Source organism: Sparus aurata, chromosome 12 (assembly GCF_900880675.1).
Source record: "Sparus aurata chromosome 12, fSpaAur1.1, whole genome shotgun sequence".
NCBI lineage: Eukaryota > Metazoa > Chordata > Actinopteri > Spariformes > Sparidae > Sparus > Sparus aurata.
Genome location: NC_044198.1, coordinates 4519496 through 4542401, shown reverse-complemented (window position 1 = coordinate 4542401; position 22906 = coordinate 4519496). Strand labels below are relative to the sequence as shown.

General features: G+C 40.3%; 1 protein-coding gene across 3 annotated transcripts in view; it reads right to left on the bottom strand.

Moving 5' to 3' along the window:
* Nucleotides 1-22906, bottom strand: part of wdr7 (WD repeat domain 7) — a 125063-nt gene that overhangs the window by 97393 nt on the left and 4764 nt on the right. For 2 of the 3 annotated variants that reach the window (XM_030435490.1, XM_030435492.1), the window contains exons 6-15: nt 20769-20845; nt 20336-20455; nt 20085-20230; nt 19765-19867; nt 10709-10856; nt 9336-9451; nt 8779-8911; nt 7001-7221; nt 5492-5687; nt 2837-3051 (exon numbers count right to left, since the gene is read on the bottom strand). In XM_030435490.1, coding sequence (XP_030291350.1) covers nt 2837-3051; nt 5492-5687; nt 7001-7221; nt 8779-8911; nt 9336-9451; nt 10709-10856; nt 19765-19867; nt 20085-20230; nt 20336-20455; nt 20769-20845 — 1475 coding nt within the window. The remainder of the gene's footprint in view (nt 1-2836; nt 3052-5491; nt 5688-7000; nt 7222-8778; nt 8912-9335; nt 9452-10708; nt 10857-19764; nt 19868-20084; nt 20231-20335; nt 20456-20768; nt 20846-22906) is intronic. The other variant, XM_030435491.1, reaches the window with a different exon arrangement.

Sequence of the window (22906 nt, the reverse complement as noted above, 5' to 3'; positions counted from 1 at the left end):
ACAAGCGAACCGATGAGGGGTCAACACAGACGAGCTGCTCACATCAAGGAACTGGAGATTCCACAGTCATGTGAATGGTGATTTATAACATTTAATCAATATGCTACATTTTTGTGATGGTGGGAATTCTGACAACTTGCATTTGTTTGACTGCTCTCAAATGCAGGGTACTTTATGATTGAAATGTAATGTTACTCGTGCATTAGACTAAATACACGACTGAAAGGTCTCCTGTATCAGCTGTGCTTCAACATTAAATCCTAAACAAATAATATTTCAATGCTTGATGTTGTTTAAATGCTGCTGTGCAAACAACGTCTGTTGTCAACATGTCGAGAAAAACCCCGACCCAGAGCTCTCTGTTCAACTTGCAGCACTGCTGTGTTTTAGAGGTACAGCCCCGATCCGGGAACATCATTCTGTGCAATAATTACCGCTAATGTAATTTAGACTGTAGAAATGTGAACTCACTGGAAATCAAGAAATTTTCCCAGCAACTTATCCCATGGGAAAAACAACTGGTATTAAGTCAGAAAAGGACTTACTTGGACCAAAAATTGGGTCATCTATTAAAGTCTAAACAAAAATCAAAGATTTCAGCAACACTACACAATAAACTACAGTCTTTGGATGGCTTCCCACCACCAGTGGCAGCACTGAACACACCACTGCTGGGCAGAACTCTAGTCATTGAGTAAGAAAGATACTCTAAGGGAATGATTATGGATGATACTTGTGGTGTTTGGTTGAAGTGGTGCAGCAAAGCATCATGATAACAACGCCCTGGCATCACATTGAAGGCTTTAAAAGCGTTAGTTAAGTGGGCTAAGCAATAATAATAGTATTGGTAGTATTTACTCGATAAAGTTGTTGACCTGAATCTTGAACAAATGTGTGAAGTGGCATCTTTGAGCGTACATTGCTTAAAGACATGCAGTATGACTGAACAATGTCAATCATGATTTCACAGTAGATGTTAATTTTTGTTCATGTTGTTTCAACACCTACTGGAGAACAATAATGTCCATCCATCGATTGTATGTAACCGCTTTATCCCTTTTTATGGGGTCGCGGGGGGTTTGAGCTGGAGCCAATCCCAGCTGTCTCTGGGCGAGGGCAGGGTACTCCCTGGATAAGTCACCACCTCATCACAGGGCCCTCACTGATGGCAGAGGCCGCCATGCAAGGTGCCAAACGCACATCAGGAGCAATTTGGGGTTCAGTATCTTGCTCAAGGACACTTCGACATGCAGCTCAGTTCAGCCCGGAGCTGAGATTTGAACCAGCGGACCTTCCAATCATTAGCCCACCTGCTCTACCCGCTGAGCAACAGCGGCCAAACAATAATGTATGGGGCACAATTACAGAAGAAAATGTAATCTGCGTTTTTCACACTTGCACATCTCATGCAACAGATGTGCTCTTATTCTAAACCATGCAGCTGTCTGCACCAGCTCGGTGAAGTCTTGTGTCTCAGCTGCGTCTCATGGGCATAAGCGTGACCTGAAATGTAGACCACTTTACTGCCACCACTGTCTTTCCTGAGTGCCGCCACCATCACCCTTTTTCTCTCCGTCAACCACACACTAACTCTGAGCTACACTTCTCATCATGAACCAATCATATGCATCAAATTTGATGAGAAAGTATATCAACAGTCAAGTGTATTTAAGGAAAACTGTGCAGTACACAGACATATTGGCTGCTCCTTGATGCTTTGAAATTTTGACTTTGGTTTTTCATGTCTTTAAATTTGAGCATGTTTCTCCTTTAACCACTTTAGCTGCTCACTGGAAAGTCCAGCTCAGAGATAAGAAACACAGCAAGCACTTTTTTCTTTTTTTTTAAAACACCATTTTGACATTTAAGATAGTTCATCCTTCCCTAGGAGACACCAGCGGTCACACAAGCGCACACACACACAGTGGCTGTAGAGTTGACCTTTTGTTCGTCTCCTGCAGAGTTTTAATTGGTCTGTGACTGTAGGCAGCTATCTGACCATTGTGACCAATTTGACCAGTGTGTGTGTGTGTGTGTGTGTGTGTGTGTGTGCGTGCGTGTGTGTGTAAAGGTATTGCTTGAGTCTGTTTTTTGATGAAAGACACAAAGAGCCAGAGTAGACAGAAGAAAAAAGACAGAACATGAGGAGGAAGAGACATCTGAAATCTGATCCGAATCAGTTCAAACTCAAAGTTACAAGACTTGACGGCATCTGACAGAACTGGACAGTTCTTCAGCCTTCATTCTTTTAAATGGGTGGTTTAGGTCAGACAGTCAGGCTTTAACATGGCACAAATGAGAGGATCATTTTTTCTCAGAGGCCTATGTTCTGGATTATTTGACAGTTACAGTCAGGACAGAACTGTGGTATACTGAACTAAGGCTGGACCAAATGAACTGAAATACAGGTAAAAGAGACCAAGGAAGTTTTCATCAGATTTTTCAAGACCAAATAAAACATTTTCCTTTGACTTTTACCCTGCTCCAGATAAAATACAGTCAGGGACCTGAATGCATGAAGTCACATGGTAACTCACTCATTGGACAGTTTCAGTGATCTGGCATCAGTGTTATATGAATCCACAGAGGAAAACAAAGTCTGCTGACAGACAGAAGGTTGTTCTGCACCTCATATGAGTATATTTATCCATCTGCTGCCACAAGGAGCTCACCGAAAAATATGTATTAATGAGAATTATTAGTCGAGACAGCAATAAAACAAACTAGAAGACATAGGATGATAAACAGGCATCTTGTTCTAAAACATCATGAAAGTCATTTACCAAACAAAAGTTTTCTTTCTGCGGTAGAGTGACTGTGTGCAGTTGATCTGTACCTTGTCGGCATTGTCTGCAGCCAGCAGGTTGGTAGCGAGCGTCTGCAGTTTGTGCTGGGCCATGTTCTTGAGTGCCGCCAGGCTGCGACGAGTCATTGCCTGTTTCAGGTTCACAGCCGAGTGGCTCATGGCGTCCACAGTGGCCGGAGCCAGCTCGTCACAGGCGTTCAGGATCTCTACTGCCGTTATGCCCATCACACAACGGTCCAAGGCTCCTGAAAAACACAAACGGGTAAACAAAACCTTGATACAAAAAAACTTGGGCTCAATTACTTGATTACCTGATTTGGGTGAACTCCTGATCTTTATCTCTGTTGCCACCATCAGGACACAATGCATTTCTACTTAGACACAAACATCTACCAGGCAGCTTCAGATTAAGTTTAATTACCACCCACATGCTAGAATGTGAACTAATGACACCGATAACTCACATGTCATCTACTCCTCTGATTTTGGCAGGACAGTATCACCTATATCTACAAATACCTGATTCAATGACATGAGCGCATGATGTTGCCGCTCTTGTGTTGGTTCAATTCTGATTACTGGCTGTCATGTCAAAAATAGCAAGATCAGCTAAAGCATCTAGACTGGACATGACAGGACTGGTTGGAAACATTGCTGACTATAATGTTGATTATGAGTTATGGTTGTTATGCCATACATGGCTTCCATCCTCGGGGACACCAGCCTGATTTTTCTGGGGGGTAACTGCTCAAAAACTGTTGCGAACCACTGGCCTGCACAATTTTGCCCATGTAGTGTACCAGGGTCAGCAGAGGGTGACTAGTTTCATCTCAGCCTCCCTCTGTCCGTCTCTGTTCCTATCAATCAAATTCTCATCTTGTCCTCGTCCTCTCCTTCTATTCATATCAATCTTCTAATCTCTCTCTCTTTCACACCATCTCCCACTCAAGTCTGTCTCCATGCTCAGTATCATCATCTTTTGTCTCTTGAATATCATTCACATCACAGATGGAGTCTTCTCCATCTCTGACTGCAACTACTCTCCACCCTTACAGATTGAGAGAGGGGTTTAGAGAGACATCATTAGGCGCAGACAGAGCTGACATCGGTATCGGCTCTGGTATTGAGTGAGAGGAGAAGTGGTGCCATCGTACCTGTGTGTGTGTGTGTGTGTGTGTGTGTGTGTGTGTGTGTGTGTGTGAGAGAGAGAGAGATGAAGGGCCTGTGAGCCATAGACCTATTACATGTCCAACGCCTGAGTACACACACACCTTTCTTAATTTCACACTTAGCTACCCTGCAATCTCCCAGCACTACAGCTCATTCAGGTCACACACACACACACACACACACACACACACACACACACACACACACACACACACGCACACACACACACACGCACACCTGTTCGTTTCAAGTAGCTAGTCATCATTCAAGCTGATGTTACCTCCATGCTGTGCCACATACTGTACATGTTGACTGCAGATTGTGACGGCATAAGCCCCGCTCACACATGAACTCTGGACAATATCCAGAGAATCAGATCAGGATATTGTCTACATTTGTTTGTTCACACATGCAGCACACAACAGGGAGACCGTCCGTGTCGGGTAGGACACTACAGACTGCATTGATATCAATACTAAATGTAGTTGGACGCATCCACACTATGAGTGGAAAGTGATGAACAGGCAAGCAGAGAAGAGTACGAAGCAGCTACACTCTGTACACGAAGATCCCACCGTAGAAAGAAAGCTGCAGCATATTGGATCTGCATCCAGCAGCAGCCTGATGGAAGTAGCTTATGGAAGCACAAGAGACCAAGCAGGGATATATTCTGGGTAGATGTTTTGCTAAACCCTTACCCCTACCCCATTTCTTGGTTAAAGTGGTTAAAAAGTAAAATTCCTGATATACATTACAGTGTGGTGTCTCTGAACAGACACAGTGATACCATATCTGTAAACATCTCTAAGATGATAAGACTTCAGAAATAGTTCTGAATAGCTGTAAACAGCGGCCCTCCAGTACTAGATAGATAGATAGATAGATAGATAGATAGATAGATAGATAGATAGATAGATAGATAGATAGATAGATAGATAACATTATTAATCCCAGAGGGGAAATTAGGTAACTCAGTTTAGTAGACTGAGATTATTAGATTTAGTAGACTTGAATGTCCTTCTGGAGCATTAGAGAATGAGAGTAGCTGCAGCATTCATAAGAGTACTGAACCTGATGGGATTCATACTGGTTTTAATGGTGACGGGGACTTGTATTTCTGAGATTATTTATGCACGCATGTTCATCAAGCTTTAACGTAGCTACATGTTTTCAAAGATACGACCCTGAGAGCTGAAAGCAGCGATCATCCTCAGGTTAAAGCTGTAGTTCTGAAAGCAAATGAACCTCCTAAAGTATACAGGCAGAGATTTGTTGAAATTTCAACTTAGGACATTTAAGGCCACATGCACTGCTTGCAATGCAGACAAGTTTATGGGATTTGATTGTTTTGGAGCTCACCAGAAGAACGTTGCCATACCAGTTATTTTTCAATTAGAAAAAGCATAAAAACTGTGCTCCATCACTCGCTTTACCTCCTGCCAGTGTTTCAGCATTTACCCAACTCCAGGGTTTTACACTGCAAAAGAAAACACACTCTAGTCACTCAGTTTTCACCTGTGTCCATCTGCCAGACGTACACCGAGCCGTCAGAGCATCCCACCACCAGGTAGTCATCTGCTGGACGCCACTTGATGACCTGGATGGGGAAGAGGTGTCGCGATGCCAGCATGATGCACTTCCTCTCCCTGAGACTGAGCAGGCCGACGGAGTGGTCGCTGGCCACAGAGCAGACGCAGTGCTGCACCCGAGTCTGCAGAGGAAAAACAGCAGGAGACAATGATCATCCAAAGAACTACAGCTATGGAACATCGCTGACAGATTAGTGGAGGACCGGCTGGAATTGAATCTCATTATTGATTGCAAATCCTTTAGGTGTAGCTGTCAAGAATTGTCATGGACAATTTCTGACCTTGGTGTCTTACGGTGTATAGGGGTTTCATTAGTAGACCACTAAAACCATTAGTCGGCACTGTGGGCAGTAGTTGAATACCAGATTTCAAACAAAAACCAGTAGTCAAATAAAAGTAGCAACAATAAATGCTTTGTTATGAAAGAAAGGAACCTTGTCCACCAGGCTTTTAATTTGAAATGGATACAGGAAGTGTTAGATTTTGTTAACCATACAATACAGCATCATCAATTCTAAGTTTACTTCAAATTTTAATTAAAAATGATCAAAAAAATTGACACTTGACACATGAGAGCAGTAGCTTTGTGAAAAGCAACCAAAAGACTGAGCCTTCCACTGAAACTCAATACAAAACTGAAAGAGTCCCTGAGCGGTCTACTCTGCAGTGCTGTAATAATCTATTCAAAGAAAAGCAGCTCGCAAAGATGTTTCTCCTGCAGTATTCCTGCTTATAAAGTTGAATTTGTGATTTTTCTTTAAGGCCGTATGTCACAATGCTAAAAATGTCAAAAGTCGTCATGGTAAAGTCCACTGATGTCATTGTACTTGGCCACACATTGAGACACATGAGGTTAATGCAGATGCACAGTAAACCATCTGTCTGCACCACGCTGTATAAGGGTACAGATCTAACTCCTCAAAGAAAGAGCTAAATAAGTTTTGAAATATTTCAAATCTAACATAAAGAGAGTAGGTGCAAAACATCCAATGTCTTAATTATGGGATAGGGATGTGTGTGTGTGTGTGTGTGTGTGTGTGTGTGTGTGTGTGTGTGTGTGTGTGTGTGTGTGAGATAAGGTCATTAGTCAAGCTCCAACAACACAACAGCATCTGACATCTGATTTCCATGGCAACAACCAGGTCGACCATTTGATCTCAATGTCAGTTAAACAATATAATATTTTCATTTGGCTGCGTGTGTGTCTGTGCATTCAACATCTGACCACAACAACACAATGTCATTAACGTATTTTCGTAGTGACAACAATGACATCACCCCCGTAACATTTTGATCTAATGTCAGCAACATAATGCACTACTTGAACAAAGCAACGAAACACAAATTAACTGAAAAGACAGAAAAAAAAAGAGTCTAGTGTTCTGTGTGTGACAACAAGAAGGTGAAAAAACAAGTTTTATGTCAGAGCTCTTACACTGCAGTTTTCAGGTGGGACGATGAGTTGGGTGATCTCTCCTCCATGGACGCAGAAAATGTGCTTCATCTCTCCAGTGAAAATGTCCCAGACGATGACGGAGAAGTCCACTCCTCCGGACACAAGCGAGCGCTGGTCATAGCGAGGGGAGATCTGGTACGGATACAGGACGCACGTCACCTTGTTCCGGTGGCCTCGCAGGGTACGATGGGGCGGCCAGCCTGCAGGATGGACAGACACATAACTCAGACTGGTCAACTCAGGATGGTGACTCCACTGACAGGAGATCTGATTTCTGTCTTTGACAGAAGTTAACTGTGTGATGAAATGATGATACGATCACGAAATACTAAAACAGGTATAATTATGGAGAAAAGATTCAAATTTCAAAGCACAGAGACGGTACCGACATGCTTTGTGCAGGTGGTCGCTACTTCTTCTGAGCTATATATATGTAGTTTATTTTAGATATTGAACTTCGACGACCTATTTCATTTTAACCAGTTACATTACAGTCTAGTGAGCCAGCTGAGCAGCCACCTCACAGTCTCCTGTGTTACCTGCAAGGGGGTTTTCACACCAAAGCCGTTTGCTTTGGTTCATTTGAGCTAGTGTGAAAGCTGTCAGTTGAATTCAGTGCAAGTAACTGGAGCAAGAACATCAGACTCTGGTGCAGTTTGTTCGTGGTGTAAAAGCAAACAGACTGCTTGACTTTTTGATTTTGCTGATCTATTATGAAATGCTGTCAAGAAAGTAATCTGTTGAGGCCCTCATTGAGACCAAATCAGGCATTGTGGCTATTAGTGCAGGGTTGCACATTGTTATGGGAGGACCCGACTGGCAGAGTACCATCGTTTGGTCCATGAGCTCCACCGGATTTTTGGCTCCAAGTTTGGGACCAACAACTCTTTCAGAGAGACTTTCTAAATCCACAAGAGCAGAGTATTTCTCCTCTGATGTCTGAACCGCCACAGCATAAACACACTACCCCTCATCAAAATGAATGGGAGGACTTGTGTTTTCACCACAACATATGATTTGGTCCAAATGAGGCTTGAGAAAAGTACATATTTACAATTTGGTAACCAAAGTAAACACATGAGCATCATCACCACATGAGCACAGCAATTCTCCCCGATTAATCAAACAGTCAAATACATACGTACTCCCTTTATTTTAGCAGTTATTCATTATCACGACGGTTTAAAGACCAAAGCATTGTGAAAAGATTTCGTACATGTGAAGGAGAGTGTGTGGTAATCCTTATTTTTCTTTCCAAGTCAAGAGTTTTTGATGTTCACGCCTGCCATTGACACTAACGTGTGATGCAGTGAGCACACACTAACTATCCCTCCCTCCCATTACAGTGGGATGTTTTTCATCCGCCTCTTCCTTTCCGTCATTATTTATGATACATGGATCGAGTTGCAGTCTGGAAGAACAAAAGCTGATGATCTGTCATTTCTTGGCGAGCTCCATATCACACCAGAGACGGTGAATAAAAGCTTCAGAAGCATTAAAAAAGTCGGTCACCAGACGGGTTGCTCTGTGTGGGCACCACAACTGTTACTGTCACAATCAATTAGGTATTTGTCAGTCTGTATGGCCTCATGTTTACAGCCCTTCATCTGTGTATAATAACCTTGTGTGAAGTCAAAGAAGAGCAGAAGGAAGGAAGCAATGAATATTTTTTCCTTAGGCGAGACTAAATGAACTGAGCTGAACTCAGTGCTCAGTGGCAGCTCTAGTTTTACTTATATGTCCCTCCCTGTTCTCACCTCTCCTGAGCATGTGCTCCCCTTGCAGAAGCTGTACGATGGCGGTTTGAGTGGCAGGAACCAGGATGATGCTGCCATCTTCTCTCCCACATACCAGGCGACCCTGGGAGGGGATGTAGACGCTGGCTGTCACCTATGGGAAACATGCACAGAGTCAGGAACCTAACAAATCAAAGAGCCAAACAATTAGTTACTGTCCAATTAGCTCAACTTAGGTAGAACATATTTAGAACTAGAACTATGTATATTACAATGTAAGTTGATTTATTTTTTAGATTTTGCAGTACACAAGCACAAAGACGTACAGAAATAAAGCTGAACTGAAAAACTGCACAGAAACTATAAATGAAAATCAGAAACAGAAACGTCTATTCCACATATATGACTCTGCTAAATACATGAGAAGACATTTCACAAACTTTCTTTAAATGCATAATGTTTTGATCGAAACATTTCATTTTGGTGGTGGACTAAAAACACGAGCGTAACATCGTCTGAAATTAAAAATCATGAATTGAAAGAAGAAAAAAGAAGTGTAACATTGTCTTGGTTCAAACCTTGATGGGTTCTTCTTTTCCAGGCAGGACACTGAGCTGGTCGATGATCCCTGCCGACACGGGGGTCAACTTATCAAACGCCTCCTGGAGACTGATGGTGGACGACACCTGCAGCTCTGCACAGATACAGACACAGAGACAGACAGGGAAGCAAGTTATTAGTTCAGAGACCAGCCTAGCAAAAGTGTTAAAGAAAGACTGAACTATGACATGAAACACTACATTTAAAGCAGAGAAAAAGTGAAAAGATTTCACGCAGCAAATGCCATATTTAACAAGAGTGACTATTATTGTTGCCAACATCTACTGACTGAGTAGATTTCTAAAATATTTAAGATCTGGGTGGCTTATCACCTTACCTCAACTATTTGCTGGGGAAAACCCTGATATGTGTCCAATGTTAAAAGGTGAAAAACTGTTATTGAATTAAAGGAATCTCCCTTTAACATATTATCATTCCACATTACACAGTGGGAGCCTCTAAAATGCATCTTTTGTAGTTGTTTTAGATTGTCAAATGTTTTGAGTTTGATTGAATCCTACTTACTGAAAAATCACATCCTTTGTTATTTTAATGAAAATAAAATTGAAGTTAAGTTTGTTAAAGCGAGATTTTAGTCTTTTCTCCAGTTTTTACTTTTTGCAACATTAAATTAATACCCATCAACAGCGCCATGACACATTTTGACCACTAGGTGTCACTCAGTCTCCATGTTTCACCACCGTCTCTTGTCTCAGGGGATTTAATCCATAAAGAAAACACTCAACACACTAACAAAAGGTCATCTGAGAATACATGTGTTCATTTATCATCATGTTTACTATGAAGTCAATGTTGAAATGATGTGTGGACCATTTATTAATTATGTGAAGCATGTGGACTTCATGGACAATGTAGAACAAATCAATATGATTTTATGGTACACCATGTAGGAAACTTTTAAAACAATTTCTTATACTGTACAAATATAAGAGTTCATTGCAAAATCAATCATTTGTCAGGAGAGAGAGAGAGAACCCTGTAACATCACTGTGCAAATCTCCATTTGCAAATGCTGTACAAATTAAATACCAGGTGTGGCAAATATATCAATATTTTATAATTATCATGATATGAGACCATCAGGATGTTGTTCTTTTTATGTGCAACTTATTCCTGGTATTTCATCTATTTATATTGACTTGTTGTGTTTGGTATTTTGCTCTCTGCTTTCTTGTATTAACTTCTCCTAAGCCTGGGCTTCTTTGTTTGGTTTGAGTCCTGGTCGTATATTCTGTTAAAATGACTTTCAGAGTTTCCTGCTTTTGCTTTGTCTGTCGCAACTTTTCATGCAGTAAATGATTGTGTCACATCCGTCAGACACCATCCTTACCTGCAGGGGTCGACAGCGCCTGCACAGGCGAGGCGTCTGGGACGCTCCACAGGGACATTCTGCCTGCTGAGTCTCCCTGGATCAGCAACTTATGGAAGGGCTCCCGTCGGCCGAAGAAGAACCGAGTCACAGGAGGACAGATCAGGAGCTGGTGGATGGTGGGGGGGAAAAAAAACATGTCAACATCTGAAAACATGAATTTGAGCCCAATATTCATCAGACCACTCACATCCTTCTGAACAACAAGTTGGTTTTTTTTTTCTGCCCGAAGGCGGTGTGAGCTGAAATGTTTGGCTTTGTTCTCAGGTTGCTTTCATTCAAACAGCAACAACACACGGCAAACTACATGAAAACAGAACCACACATCTCTAACTCACTTGGACATCTGACTTGTGGACATGTAAAAAAATCACTGGACAGTAAATATTGAATGACTCTAACATGCTGTTTGGGTTTTACAGGGGCTTTCATTCGGGTTAAGGGGCTGATAGAAACATATGAAGTGCAGCAGCAAAATAAAAAACAAATGTAGCCACTGAAAAAATCCAATGAACACAGCCAAACTGTTGCATCTACCACCAGAACCTGCGTAGCCACATAGGACTAGCGAGGTGAAAACTACGGGTACAGATAGGATGAGGGTCATGTGACTGACACGGCCTCTGACTGTCTTCTCAGGTCATAAAAACTCAAATCTAAACATAACCATGGCTGACCGAATAGTTTTAAAAAAGGTCCCACACTGTATTGTGCGCCTTTATATTGAGATTCCAACGGCACGTCTTTGTCACCTCTTCCACTGAAGTGCTCCTCCTTCCGAACCATTCAAACAGTGCTAGCTCCAGGGAGGTAATAGCAAGCAGCCATGTGAAAAGGCGATGAGGATATTTACTTTCCTCTTGAGAGTAAATCTTCCCACAAAAGGGCATCTCACTCAGCAGTCCACTAACTTCTTGCTCATGCTACAGTAATATTAGTAGGGGTGGTGAATAAAAATCGATTATTGATTAATCGCGATTATAATATTGACGATTATGATTCGATAATTAAATTTCCCAAAATCGATTTAAAAATAAAAATAAAAATAATTATTTTATTTTTTTTGAAATAGTAATACAAACTGGAGTCCTCCTCTTACTGGCTTCCGCTACATGGTCCACAGTCTGGAGCCAAGATATGTCCCTCAACTCTGCTCACAGGGTAGCAATAACCTGCGATGCCTGGACATCCAGAGCTACAGTCTCATATGTGACCGTTACAGCTCATTATGTCAGCAGTTAATGGAAGCTAATGTCCTACGTACTTCAGACGAGAGCTATGGATGATAGCCACACAAGCGCAAATATGTGTGAGTTTCTCAAAGCAATGGCAGACGAGTGGGGAATAGAGAAACACGCCCTGGTTCTCGTCACCAACAATGCTTCTAACATCAGTCCGGCTGCTGAGCTTGGCAGCTTTCTTTTAACAGTGAAACACTACATTTAAAACAAATTAAAAAATAATAATTTTGATATTACAGTTACACTATACAATATTGAAGGTGCTGTGAGGTGTTACTCAAAAGATAAGTAAAATAATTCAGCAGCTGACTGATGTTAAATGGAAGATCAATAATCGTTAATAATTGAAAATCGAATCGATAATCGTTATTAATCGAAAATCGATTTGTAATCGAATCGAGACTTCAATAATCGGAATCGAATCGAATCAGGAAATTGGACCGATTAACCACCCCTAAATATTAGTTGCTCTGTTTCAACAATGTTAGGCTGAAAAACATGCCTGCCGGCGGAAATTCAACTTACGTCAACAGTGAGTAAAAATAACATAAAAATATAAATAACAACGTAATTTGTTAAGCTATGAGTAGAGGATAAGTCCACTAGCTGTTAAGCTAATTCGTGCAACGTAAAATGCCACAGTAAGCCAGTAATGGCGACTAGCAAAAAACTATGTTGAGGTCACTATTACATATAAATATTCATCTAGTGTTATTTTGGTGGCAGATTTTGTGATATCAGCAAATATCGTATAGTTGTCCAAAGAATCGATACAGTGTAGTATCGTGCTGAAACAGGTGATATACAGCTGCTGCCCGAAAGCCTTGGGAGAGGGGAGGTGCAGGGGCCGTCATGACCAGGTGCTGAAGGCAGTAGCTGACATCATCTGCAGTGGCGTTCAGCTGAGCAAACACCAGCTCCACAAAAGGCACAAAAAGCATCACCTTTGTCAGAGCTGGAGAAAGGCGGCGGCGACCAGAGCCAAGGGCCTCAACTGGGCTGCTAGCCTCAGCTCGTTAATAGTATTGTTCCAGTTTCAAGTTTCATCATGCTAAGGGGACTTTATTATGTTCAGGAAATTTAAAAAAACGCAGATTTGAATGAGTGGTCATCATGTGCAGGTGAATGTCATAGGACACTGAGAATTATGTGAATATTAGATACAATTTGATTAAAAGGAGTCTCTTCCTGATTATGTATTATTATTATCAGATCTAGAGGATTATTCTTAAAAATATCAGATAAACTGCCATTACTTAAAGAGTAAGAACCAATTTCTAATACATTAGTATGTTTACAATCTCTGTAAAATGTGGTTTGACCCTAAGAAGTGGTGTGATTATTTTTTGCCACATACGGGCAAATATCTTTTTTAAATCAAAAACTTAACAAAACCTTAATCAGTCACATGACTTTCATCATATTCGCCCCTCGGGCGTCATCAGGAGGAGTGAATCAGGTGTCTTTCACAGTGGCCGAAACTGTGTACCGATGGGTGAGTTTGCCTTTGCTCAGTTGAGCAGCACTGTGAGATGTAACGTCTGTCCACTGAAGGAAATCATGGACAAAATCAAGAGCCATAGACATGGACAGCTGTGTCAAATCTATCACTCTGGATGCATGAGAGCCTAACGAGTTTAAATACGAGGTAGGAAACTCACCGGGGCTCCAGTGTGAAAGTAGGACCAAGTGAAATGGGGTCAGTTAAGAATCGACAAAACCTGCGCTTACGTTTCTCTCTTTACCAGCCATGACAATGTGAGGAAGATTTTAAGTGTCACTCTAACTGTTTTACAAGGCAGCAGAGCTCACAAGGTTTCATGAACTAATTGGGTGCAAGAGTTGATTTCAGCTGTGCCCTTCTGTGCCCAATCAGATACTAACCCTAACCCTACTGCAGCTCTTTGATTTTAAACTTTCTTATCAAAACTGAGTTCTATCGGGAAAAAAAAGACTACTGTGGGAATTTATTTTAAGACATATCAAAAATGCACCATTATCAGCATTAAGGGCACCACGGATGCTTGTCTTTAGTAGCCATTTGATGAAACATGTTCAATACTTAAAAAACAATTCATCAATTAATCAGTTGTGTTTCAGGGTGGGTTTTTTTTTTACCTTCAATATTTTGCTGATCTTTATTAAAAAAACAGCAGCTGGACCTCAGCAGAGGCAGTCAGTTAGTTTGCAGTGTCATGCTGTGACATGGACTGATAAACTGAAGTCAATGTCCCGACAACTCCATGGCTTCACACCTGTCCAGGTTACAGCCAAAAGGCTGAGCACAAATACCCTGAATTGGAGCCCTCCTGTTTTGTCTGAGCGATTTCTAAACAAACCTAGCCTCTCGGCTTATGAAATGCTCATTTTGATTATTGTTCTATTAAAACAGATATAAGAGCCAATTTCCTAAAGACTGAGTCAAGTTTCTTCAACTGATTCTAACAAAGTGTTTATTATGAATAAGCTCATTTCCAGGAGCTTGTGGCAGGTGGAGGGTTCTAATGATCCATCACAGTGATCATGTTCGACAGGATGAAAGCTAGTGAACCTGCTTGGTGTGTAAGAAAGATGGGCTGCTGTCACCATGACAACTACAAAATTTTGTTACTGAAGCGGGAAATGGCTGAGGTGTAGAGTGTGTACCACAATCTGCTAGTTCAGTTCATCTGAACACTGTGGACAATCAGTACGTATGCAAAGTACCACCAAATGTTGTTGTTTTTTTTAAATCACACAATAATACACACACACACACACACACACGTAATATAAGATGTAAAAAAAAAAATCCAAAATCAGTAGGTGTTATGTTTAGAGGCAGAGAAAGACAGTTTGTGAACAAGGTCTGATGACCACACACAGAAACACCATCTCCTCTTGTCTTATTTGTATCTTATACTATATGTGAAACACAAACATAAGCACTATATGTGTAGCTATATAAGATTTGCTTCCATGATACTGAGTGATCATTATCTAAATATGCATAATCTGAATTCTGCAGTTGTTGACTGTTCTTTACCTGAATATTTCTCCTTCAACGCTGTCTTGTTCCTGATATGCCTGGTATGCATCATCATAGCATTTATCTTTTGTGTTTCAATACAATGGATAAAATAAATAAATGATAAGTATTTATCTTGTAGTCTGTTTAAACAAGCGACCAGACTTTATCCAAGTAATGTTTCTTCCTGTCACTTCCTGTTGTGCATCTTGGGTTTGTCATAAACTCAGGAGGTCATAATTTAGTCAAAAGGCAGCTTGGGGACTTTGCATGCATCTTCATTAGTATGAAGACAGATGAAGAAAGGTGATGGTGCTTTTGGAAGAGGAGTTTTAATTTTAGTGGGAGGAGAGCATGAAATCAGGTGAACCAGAATGAGTTAAGTCTCTCAAGTCAGGCAGGAGGTATACCAAAGAGAGGAGCAAACAAAACAGACAGTTCCCTTTCACCGTCATCGACTCAGCAGCCTACATTTCCATTCCAACACTTTCAATATGGGTCTAAAGGCTAGCATGTACATTCACACATACGACATGTGTTACATGATGTAATGTTCAAATTTTTCACCTCCATTCTCGGCCCACGGTAGTTTTCGCTATACTTGGCCAGCATTTTAAAAAGGAGGTGCCCTTTTTCACCTGAAATTATGGAGCACCACTGCTCACTTCAGAAGATATTTTTATTAAATTTAATATTTCGTTTTTAATTATAGAAAATAGGCAGTGTTACAGAGCATAGGCCGCTTATTGGATAAATGGGGACACTGATTGATTGTCACTGATAACGAGATGCAATGAGTTAGGATCTGTCTTATTCAGCTCAGCAAGAGATTATTTAATAAATCACAATGTTTGCAGTTATGTGTAAAAGTGACAATTATCAAGTTAAAATTAGTTTTACGTTCCTTTTAACCAACTAACGACTCCTTTAGTTGTCATAAGAAAAACAGAGGGACAGATGTTGGTGCCTTGTTATAAAATTTGAGGGAGATTTGCATTATTATTATTATTATTATTATTATTATTATTATTATTATTATTAATCTCTTCTTACATCTTACTACTTATTTTTTCTTACTAAATGATGCCATTCAAACTTACGATTGCCATTTTAGAATATACCATTTTCCAAAGTATGAAATTAAAGCAAAAAAATGGCAGGCGGACGAATTCCCTCGAGCCACTGGATGCAAGCCCTGCAGACGTTAGTTAAATTATCTGCCGTGATGTTAAATATCCAAACACAAATGAGACCTACTAGCTGCTCATTTATTTTGAATTCAACCATTATTCTTTTTCTGAAAAAAAATGGTTTAAAAAGGCTCAAATAAAACAACATGACTGACTTCGCCTTCCTGTTTTTATACCATAGTGCAGGTGAATGTGAGCCACTGAGTGGATGTCAGTGATTTCACTGATGTTCTCGCAGTTTGCTCCTCTCCTCTCATCATTGGTCATTACTCTCTGGCTGAGCTGCAAAGTTACAATTCATACAAAGACATATAGACTGTAACCCTTTCTTGAAACGAAAAAAAAAGCAATTACGAATTTTCAGCCTATTCGTCTCAAAAGCATATTTAAAACCTAGCCGACGTAAAAAGGACCATACCACTGTTTTCTTTTCACGTCTTTGACCTTAACATTGGTTTAAGTTCAGTTCTGTTAAAACAAGAACCTGAATCTTGCTGTAGACAAATAAATCAATCACAGTCAACAGCTCATCTTTGTTAGACTAGATTAGATGATTGAAATAACCATTAAAAGTCATTAGATGATTAATCAATCACTTGGACTGGCAAAAATCTGATAATCAGTTAATCATCATGAATGATCTTCTAGTTCCAGCTTCTCTTACATGAGGATTTGCTGCTTTTCGACTGTTTTATATCATTGTTAACTGAATATTGTTGGATTTTACAATGCGCATCGAACAAAGCAAGACATCTGAATACATGTGCTTGGGCTTTAGGAAGGTTAAAAGTTACACATTCACAGCCCTATTGTTAAATTAATGTTTGTTTGTTTGGTTTTTTTTCCCAGGTAAAAATTCTGAGTGCATTCCAGGATGCTTTGACATCTGGCTGCAACAACCACCAGCTAAATTCACATGATCCCCAATACACCGTCTCTTTTCTGGGCAGGAATACTATAATACTAGATATTCAGCAGTAATATAGAGACAAAACATTTTGTAGTCAAATGGATACAACATGCTCAGTCACTGGTATGGTCCTTTAAAATGGTATATGCTTTACTTTACTTTCATTTGATGTTGCGGAAAATCTAACTTAAACCATTTTGCATACCCACATGTAAATATTTGTCTCGATTTTGTTTACAACAAGCAAAATGGCATGAGTTTGAAATTCACAGGATTCCAGGATTATTATACATCATATTTTAACTGAAGGTCACAACGTAATGGTGCTGTTCTTAGCACTGTAATTGTTCCCATTTTAGCTTTTGCAGCTCAGCCAAGAGGGTGAACCTTTTTCTTCCTGCCTTTGGTTTTTCATTATGCATTTTCTGGGGCTTACTGGCGCCTCTATAGGCCGGTGGCGGTATAGCAGCTCTGCCGTGTAGAGCTTCAAGTCGCACCCTTGGGCAGGGAGGCACATCACCTCCACAACCACCTCCTCCCCCTCACCTCCTTCCTTCTCAGAGGAGTGGGGAGGTTAAAGGAGGGAGAGGGCATGGCAGCATCAGAGGACAGAACAATAAAAGAAAAAAAAAAATAACAAAATGCACAGACAACAAATAAATATCTACAAGACAATAAATGATATATATACACACATATAACAACAATATATTGAAGGTCCAAAATGAAATCATAATTAAACAGAACGAAAAAAAACACAGAGGGTCAGGCTCACACACATGGATTAGGCACAACAATTCACCACCCAATTTAAAAGCTGAAGCTACTGATGATCTACTTTAGTAAGCTATAGTGGTAGTAAAAATGTTAGGCTTGTAGATTTCATCCTCATGATTCAATTCTCAAATAAAAGCCACATTTTAAATAATAGCAGAGCTTCATTTAATAGTCAACATAATCAAACAAAGGCTGGATGCTTATGAATGACCTGCTCTTTAATGGCTCACTAGGTAAATTCAGTACAATGCGTATTTCCACAGCTCTGATTCCAACAAAGCTTCAACAGTCATGTAATACTCGCCATTTAATTTAACATGATTTAGTAAATAAATCCAGAACTTAGTTTACAAAAGAAACTATTTTGCAGCTTTATTCAATTGCTTTAGTTTCCATAAAGTGAAACTTAAAAGTTGTAGGATTGTAGGATTCAGTGGCATCTCGCAGTGAGGTTGCAGATTGCAAACAACAAAACACAGCCACCAGAAAATGGAGGAAAAAAAAACTTGCAGAGGACCTGCTCAGTCTGTAGACACGCGTTCACAAAGGTGATTTGGATGCAAGGGGTCATGCTGCTTCCCATCATTCATCGATTAACAGCAGAGCCACTGAACGTTGTGCGTGTTTGGTTGAATGCTTTCACTCATACGGGGTGCACTCCCTGATTTTTTTAAACAGGAACAACATTGTGGCTCAAGACTTTTATATTACAAAAATAGTTTAACTGAAATGTGTTCAGCTTGACAACAGTTAGTTCAAAAAGTTTTCGGTTTTCCGAGGCAGACAATTAAACTTAACTCCCCGGGTTTACATAAAGTAGCTACACCTCAACCCTAAAGATTATACACCAATGAAAACATAATCAAGAATATTATATTCCATTTATATAGGTCCCCCTAAATCATACACACTTTTAATTTTGTACAGACTTTAAAAATTTAAATCCTACCAGGAATCAAGGCTGTTCTAAACTATTTTTTCTTTCCTTTTTTTCCGCCATGTTGCGTCTCAAGTTTAATTTCATCTCTGCTACTACGTTGTGAGCTGTACTTTATCTCAAAATATGTGCACTTTCTATAAAAAGGCGTGGAATGTAAAGGTTCTCTGAGATAATGGAAATTAAAGACGCACAATTTCACTTTCTTCTAAATTATAAAATGTCTACATCTAATCCATGTGCCTGAGCCTTGATGTTCCAAACCAAATCAAACACCATCACTAAATATAAAAAACACAGTTAGACTGTCGACACACCACCGTGGGAAAACTGCACAAAGCTAGCTGTACAGATGTAGCCATTTATGTCCCTGGCTTACTACAGGGCAGCAATTTACAGCATCATATTAGCTAGCATCATGTTAACTGAATTATTTAAGCCACGTTTGAACAACAGGGCCCTCATCAACAATCATCATATCTGGGGAAACAGATACCTCAAACAGCTAAATGATCAAAAAACAGCATATGACTATCAATGAAGGGAAACGTGTATTTTAAACAGGGAAGTCTAAAGGAAGTAGGTATATTGTATATCCTTAATAAGAAATGTCTAAAAGAAACTGTGCAACATGATACACATTTGTCTGGTGTGCAGCAGGAGTGTACAGTTAACACCTATCTGAGCTGCCCCATGTATTCCAGAAAAACTATCTGTTTGAATGGATTTGATCTAAAAATTTGCCAGGCACAAAAATTAACTAAGTTTTCCTTTTTCCTTTTCTTTTATAAACCAAAACAAAAAAATACACTGGTAATGTGTCAGGGGGAAATGTAAATCAAAGGCTTGGAACTTTCTGAAAATCACTTGCAGCTTCCAGTCTCTCCGCTGTTAAATTATAATGTGCACTTATAATAAAATGATAACTGGACGGAGTGAAGTTCGGTGGACTGACCTGTTTGTCTGAGTGGCTTGCAATGGTGTAGACCAGTGGAGGGATCGAGCCTTCTTTGGTTTTCCCAACATCACTGCGGAAATGTTCACTCGCACGCAAACAGCTGCAGAACCCACATACATACCATGTCTAAATATACAGTATTTGTGTGGCACATTTTACACACAGTCACAATAACCATTGGAAGCCTTTTAATGTCTCTGCTTGTACAGCTCCTATCGCTTGAGTGTGAGATGAGTATGTGCCTTTCTTCTGTGGTGCCCACACCATCAGCTGATACCGAGCAGTGATACAAGAGAAGGGGGGAGCGGTGAGTTTACCTGGCGGGAAGCTTGTAGATGTAACTGTAGCCGTCTTCGGTCCAGATGATGACCTTGTCTGCAGCGATGAACTCCCCTCCAGTCCAGACCTGGTCGTTGTCACTGGCCACCGAGCAGAGCAGCGAGTAGTCACCTGCATCGAAGACCTGACAGAGACACACATATTCAATCATTTCGCTGTCGGCTCGGGCAAAACAAAACAAAAAATACTCAGCGCTTTTTTACTACTCAGTGGTAAAGCCAGTTCTTACCCTCCAGTACTTGGAGCAGACAACCAGCAGGCTGCTCTGAGTGAAGGTACAGAAGGAAATACTCTGACAGCCCTGACAGTAGACAGGTTTGGACTCCTCTTCAAACACAGGATCCAGGTCCTGAAAACACACCACATACACAAATCAAAGCCTGAACTGATATCAATATTCAAGACTGAAGAAATACATAATGATCAGCTTGTATTCATTGTGATTTATTTCTAGCTCTTGGGCTTCTATTGGGGTATTTTTAACATATGGTCACTTATAATTGTAAGCTACATATCAAAATGATTCATTATAGTCATAGCAATACTGTAAAGGCCTGTGTTTACTTCAGCTTTATTTACAAAACATGTCCAGCAGTAAACACAGGTCAGAGGCAAGACTGATGCAATTTTTGTTGTAAAATAGCATCTGTACGGCGGTATACCTGCATCTTGCTGACCTCAGCTGTGATGATCCAGACTTTCAAAATCCCTGTCACTGACACTGCCACCACTGTGTCCTCTATACTCAGACAGACAGACAGACAAACAGACAGACAGCAAGTCAAATGTTAATCCCTCATAGTTAACAAACATTCTTATATTAATATGTGTACATTGCATGTGATAGCATGTCAACATGTGTGTTCAAGTTAATCTAAAAGTACTGTTCATAGCTTTACGTTCCAGTTTCGATTAATCCAAATGCTGTCATTTACAAAAGGGAAACTAACTTCTAACAGTCTAACAGTGTTTAAATGACTCACTATTGAAAGATGATACTTTCATCACCTCAATACAACAAACTGTTACAAGATAAAATACATGCATAAAAACTAAAACAATCTGAACAACAAACAGGCTTCTATAAAAATCTCTCTCTGCAGAGACCTCGCACTCTGCCTACACTTTCTTAGTGTTTTGCTGTGTTTGGGACCTAACTGGACATCAGCCTTTGGGCAGTAGTGTGTAGCCCCCGGCCAATAACAGTGTGAAGTCAGGACTATGTAAGAATATAAAGACAAGGTTCCATCTCGGCTCCTTCCGCTGCTCTTGGTCTGTCGTTGATGTATAAAGAGCTGTCTGTTTGACCAACTAGCGCACGCACGCACGAACGCATATGCCGTGTGCGTAACCGCCATAAGAGAGTTAGGAAAAAACATTTTTATTTCTCTGACTCACAGACTTGTTTTTGCACACACCGTTCCCTCTCATAATTCACTTTCGTTCAAACACCACTCTCTTTAGCTATCCTAACAGTTGAGCTTGAATTGAAGCTGTAGCTTGCCAACCTTTAATGCTGTTTATCAACAACATATTGAGCCTTAAACAAAATGAATCCATTGTTAGGGACCATGATCTTATTACATATGCTCTGAGATTTCTCATCACTGAACATTCATATCATATAACAAACAAACGGATGAGCATGACTAAGATCACCCATAAGAACTTGAAAAATGAAATCAAATGAAAGTGTTTCTCAAAAGAAATGACCACACCATTTTATTTATGTCGTACAGAACCAATCAATGCCACCAACAACACAGATGGCCATCATACCGTGCCCACTGTTCCCCAAACGTGGGATGACCAACTGGTCATTAGACACATCAGCACCCTTTGATTTATCTGGATCAAGTGGTGTGTATCCAGGGCTGTAAACTAACTTTTTGGCTCACCTGCCAAGGGGACCGGTAGATGAAAGAATCTACCGGCCAAGTCAATTTTTTACCGGCCAAATAATAAATTGCCTCTTTTTGTTGCATATACATCTGTTACAATACTTTTCATGGAGATAACAGTATTATATAACAATACATGCTTAGAAAAGAGGCCAAAGTATTATTTAGAAATACATTTTAATATTATTACATTTACATTTTATATTAAAATGTCATAACATTGCAAATTGAAAACTTGAACAGTGCAAAACTTTGACAAAGGAAACACTCATTAATTAACTATCAGGCTCTGTAATAGACTTGTCAGTGGCGACTGTACCATAATAACATTTACACTGGATTTGATAGACCCGTGGTTTTACACGTTTTGTGACGTGACAACTGTTCTCATATTAAGCCACTTGATTATCATACTGAAACCTAATTGAAGGAAGTCGTTTAGAAATTATGCGCAACTGAAGTACAACTTCCCTCAGCTCATTAGTTAGAGGTGTCGTCATTGCTGCACTCGAATCACAGTCACTGCGACAAACTTATAAAGAGCGGTGACGTGCACGCTACGTTGCTTCTGAGGGGAACTATTTTCTACAGCGGTGACGTCGGGGGAGCTACTTCAGTGCGACACACAACAAATAGCCGGGTTAGCACTAACGTTTGCTACCGTCATAATTTATCACTTTACAGCTACTACAATGTTTTGCTATATCATGCATAATTTACTGCAAGAGCACCACCATCGGGACAAACATTTACCCGCCCCGTGGCATGTATCCCAGCAAAATTAAGTCGCCAGGGAAATATTTTAGTCGCATTTGGCGAGTGGCGACCGCTAGTTTACAGCCCTGTGTGTATCATATGCCAATGTCAATGCTAACAATCCCTCTCTATTGAATGAGACT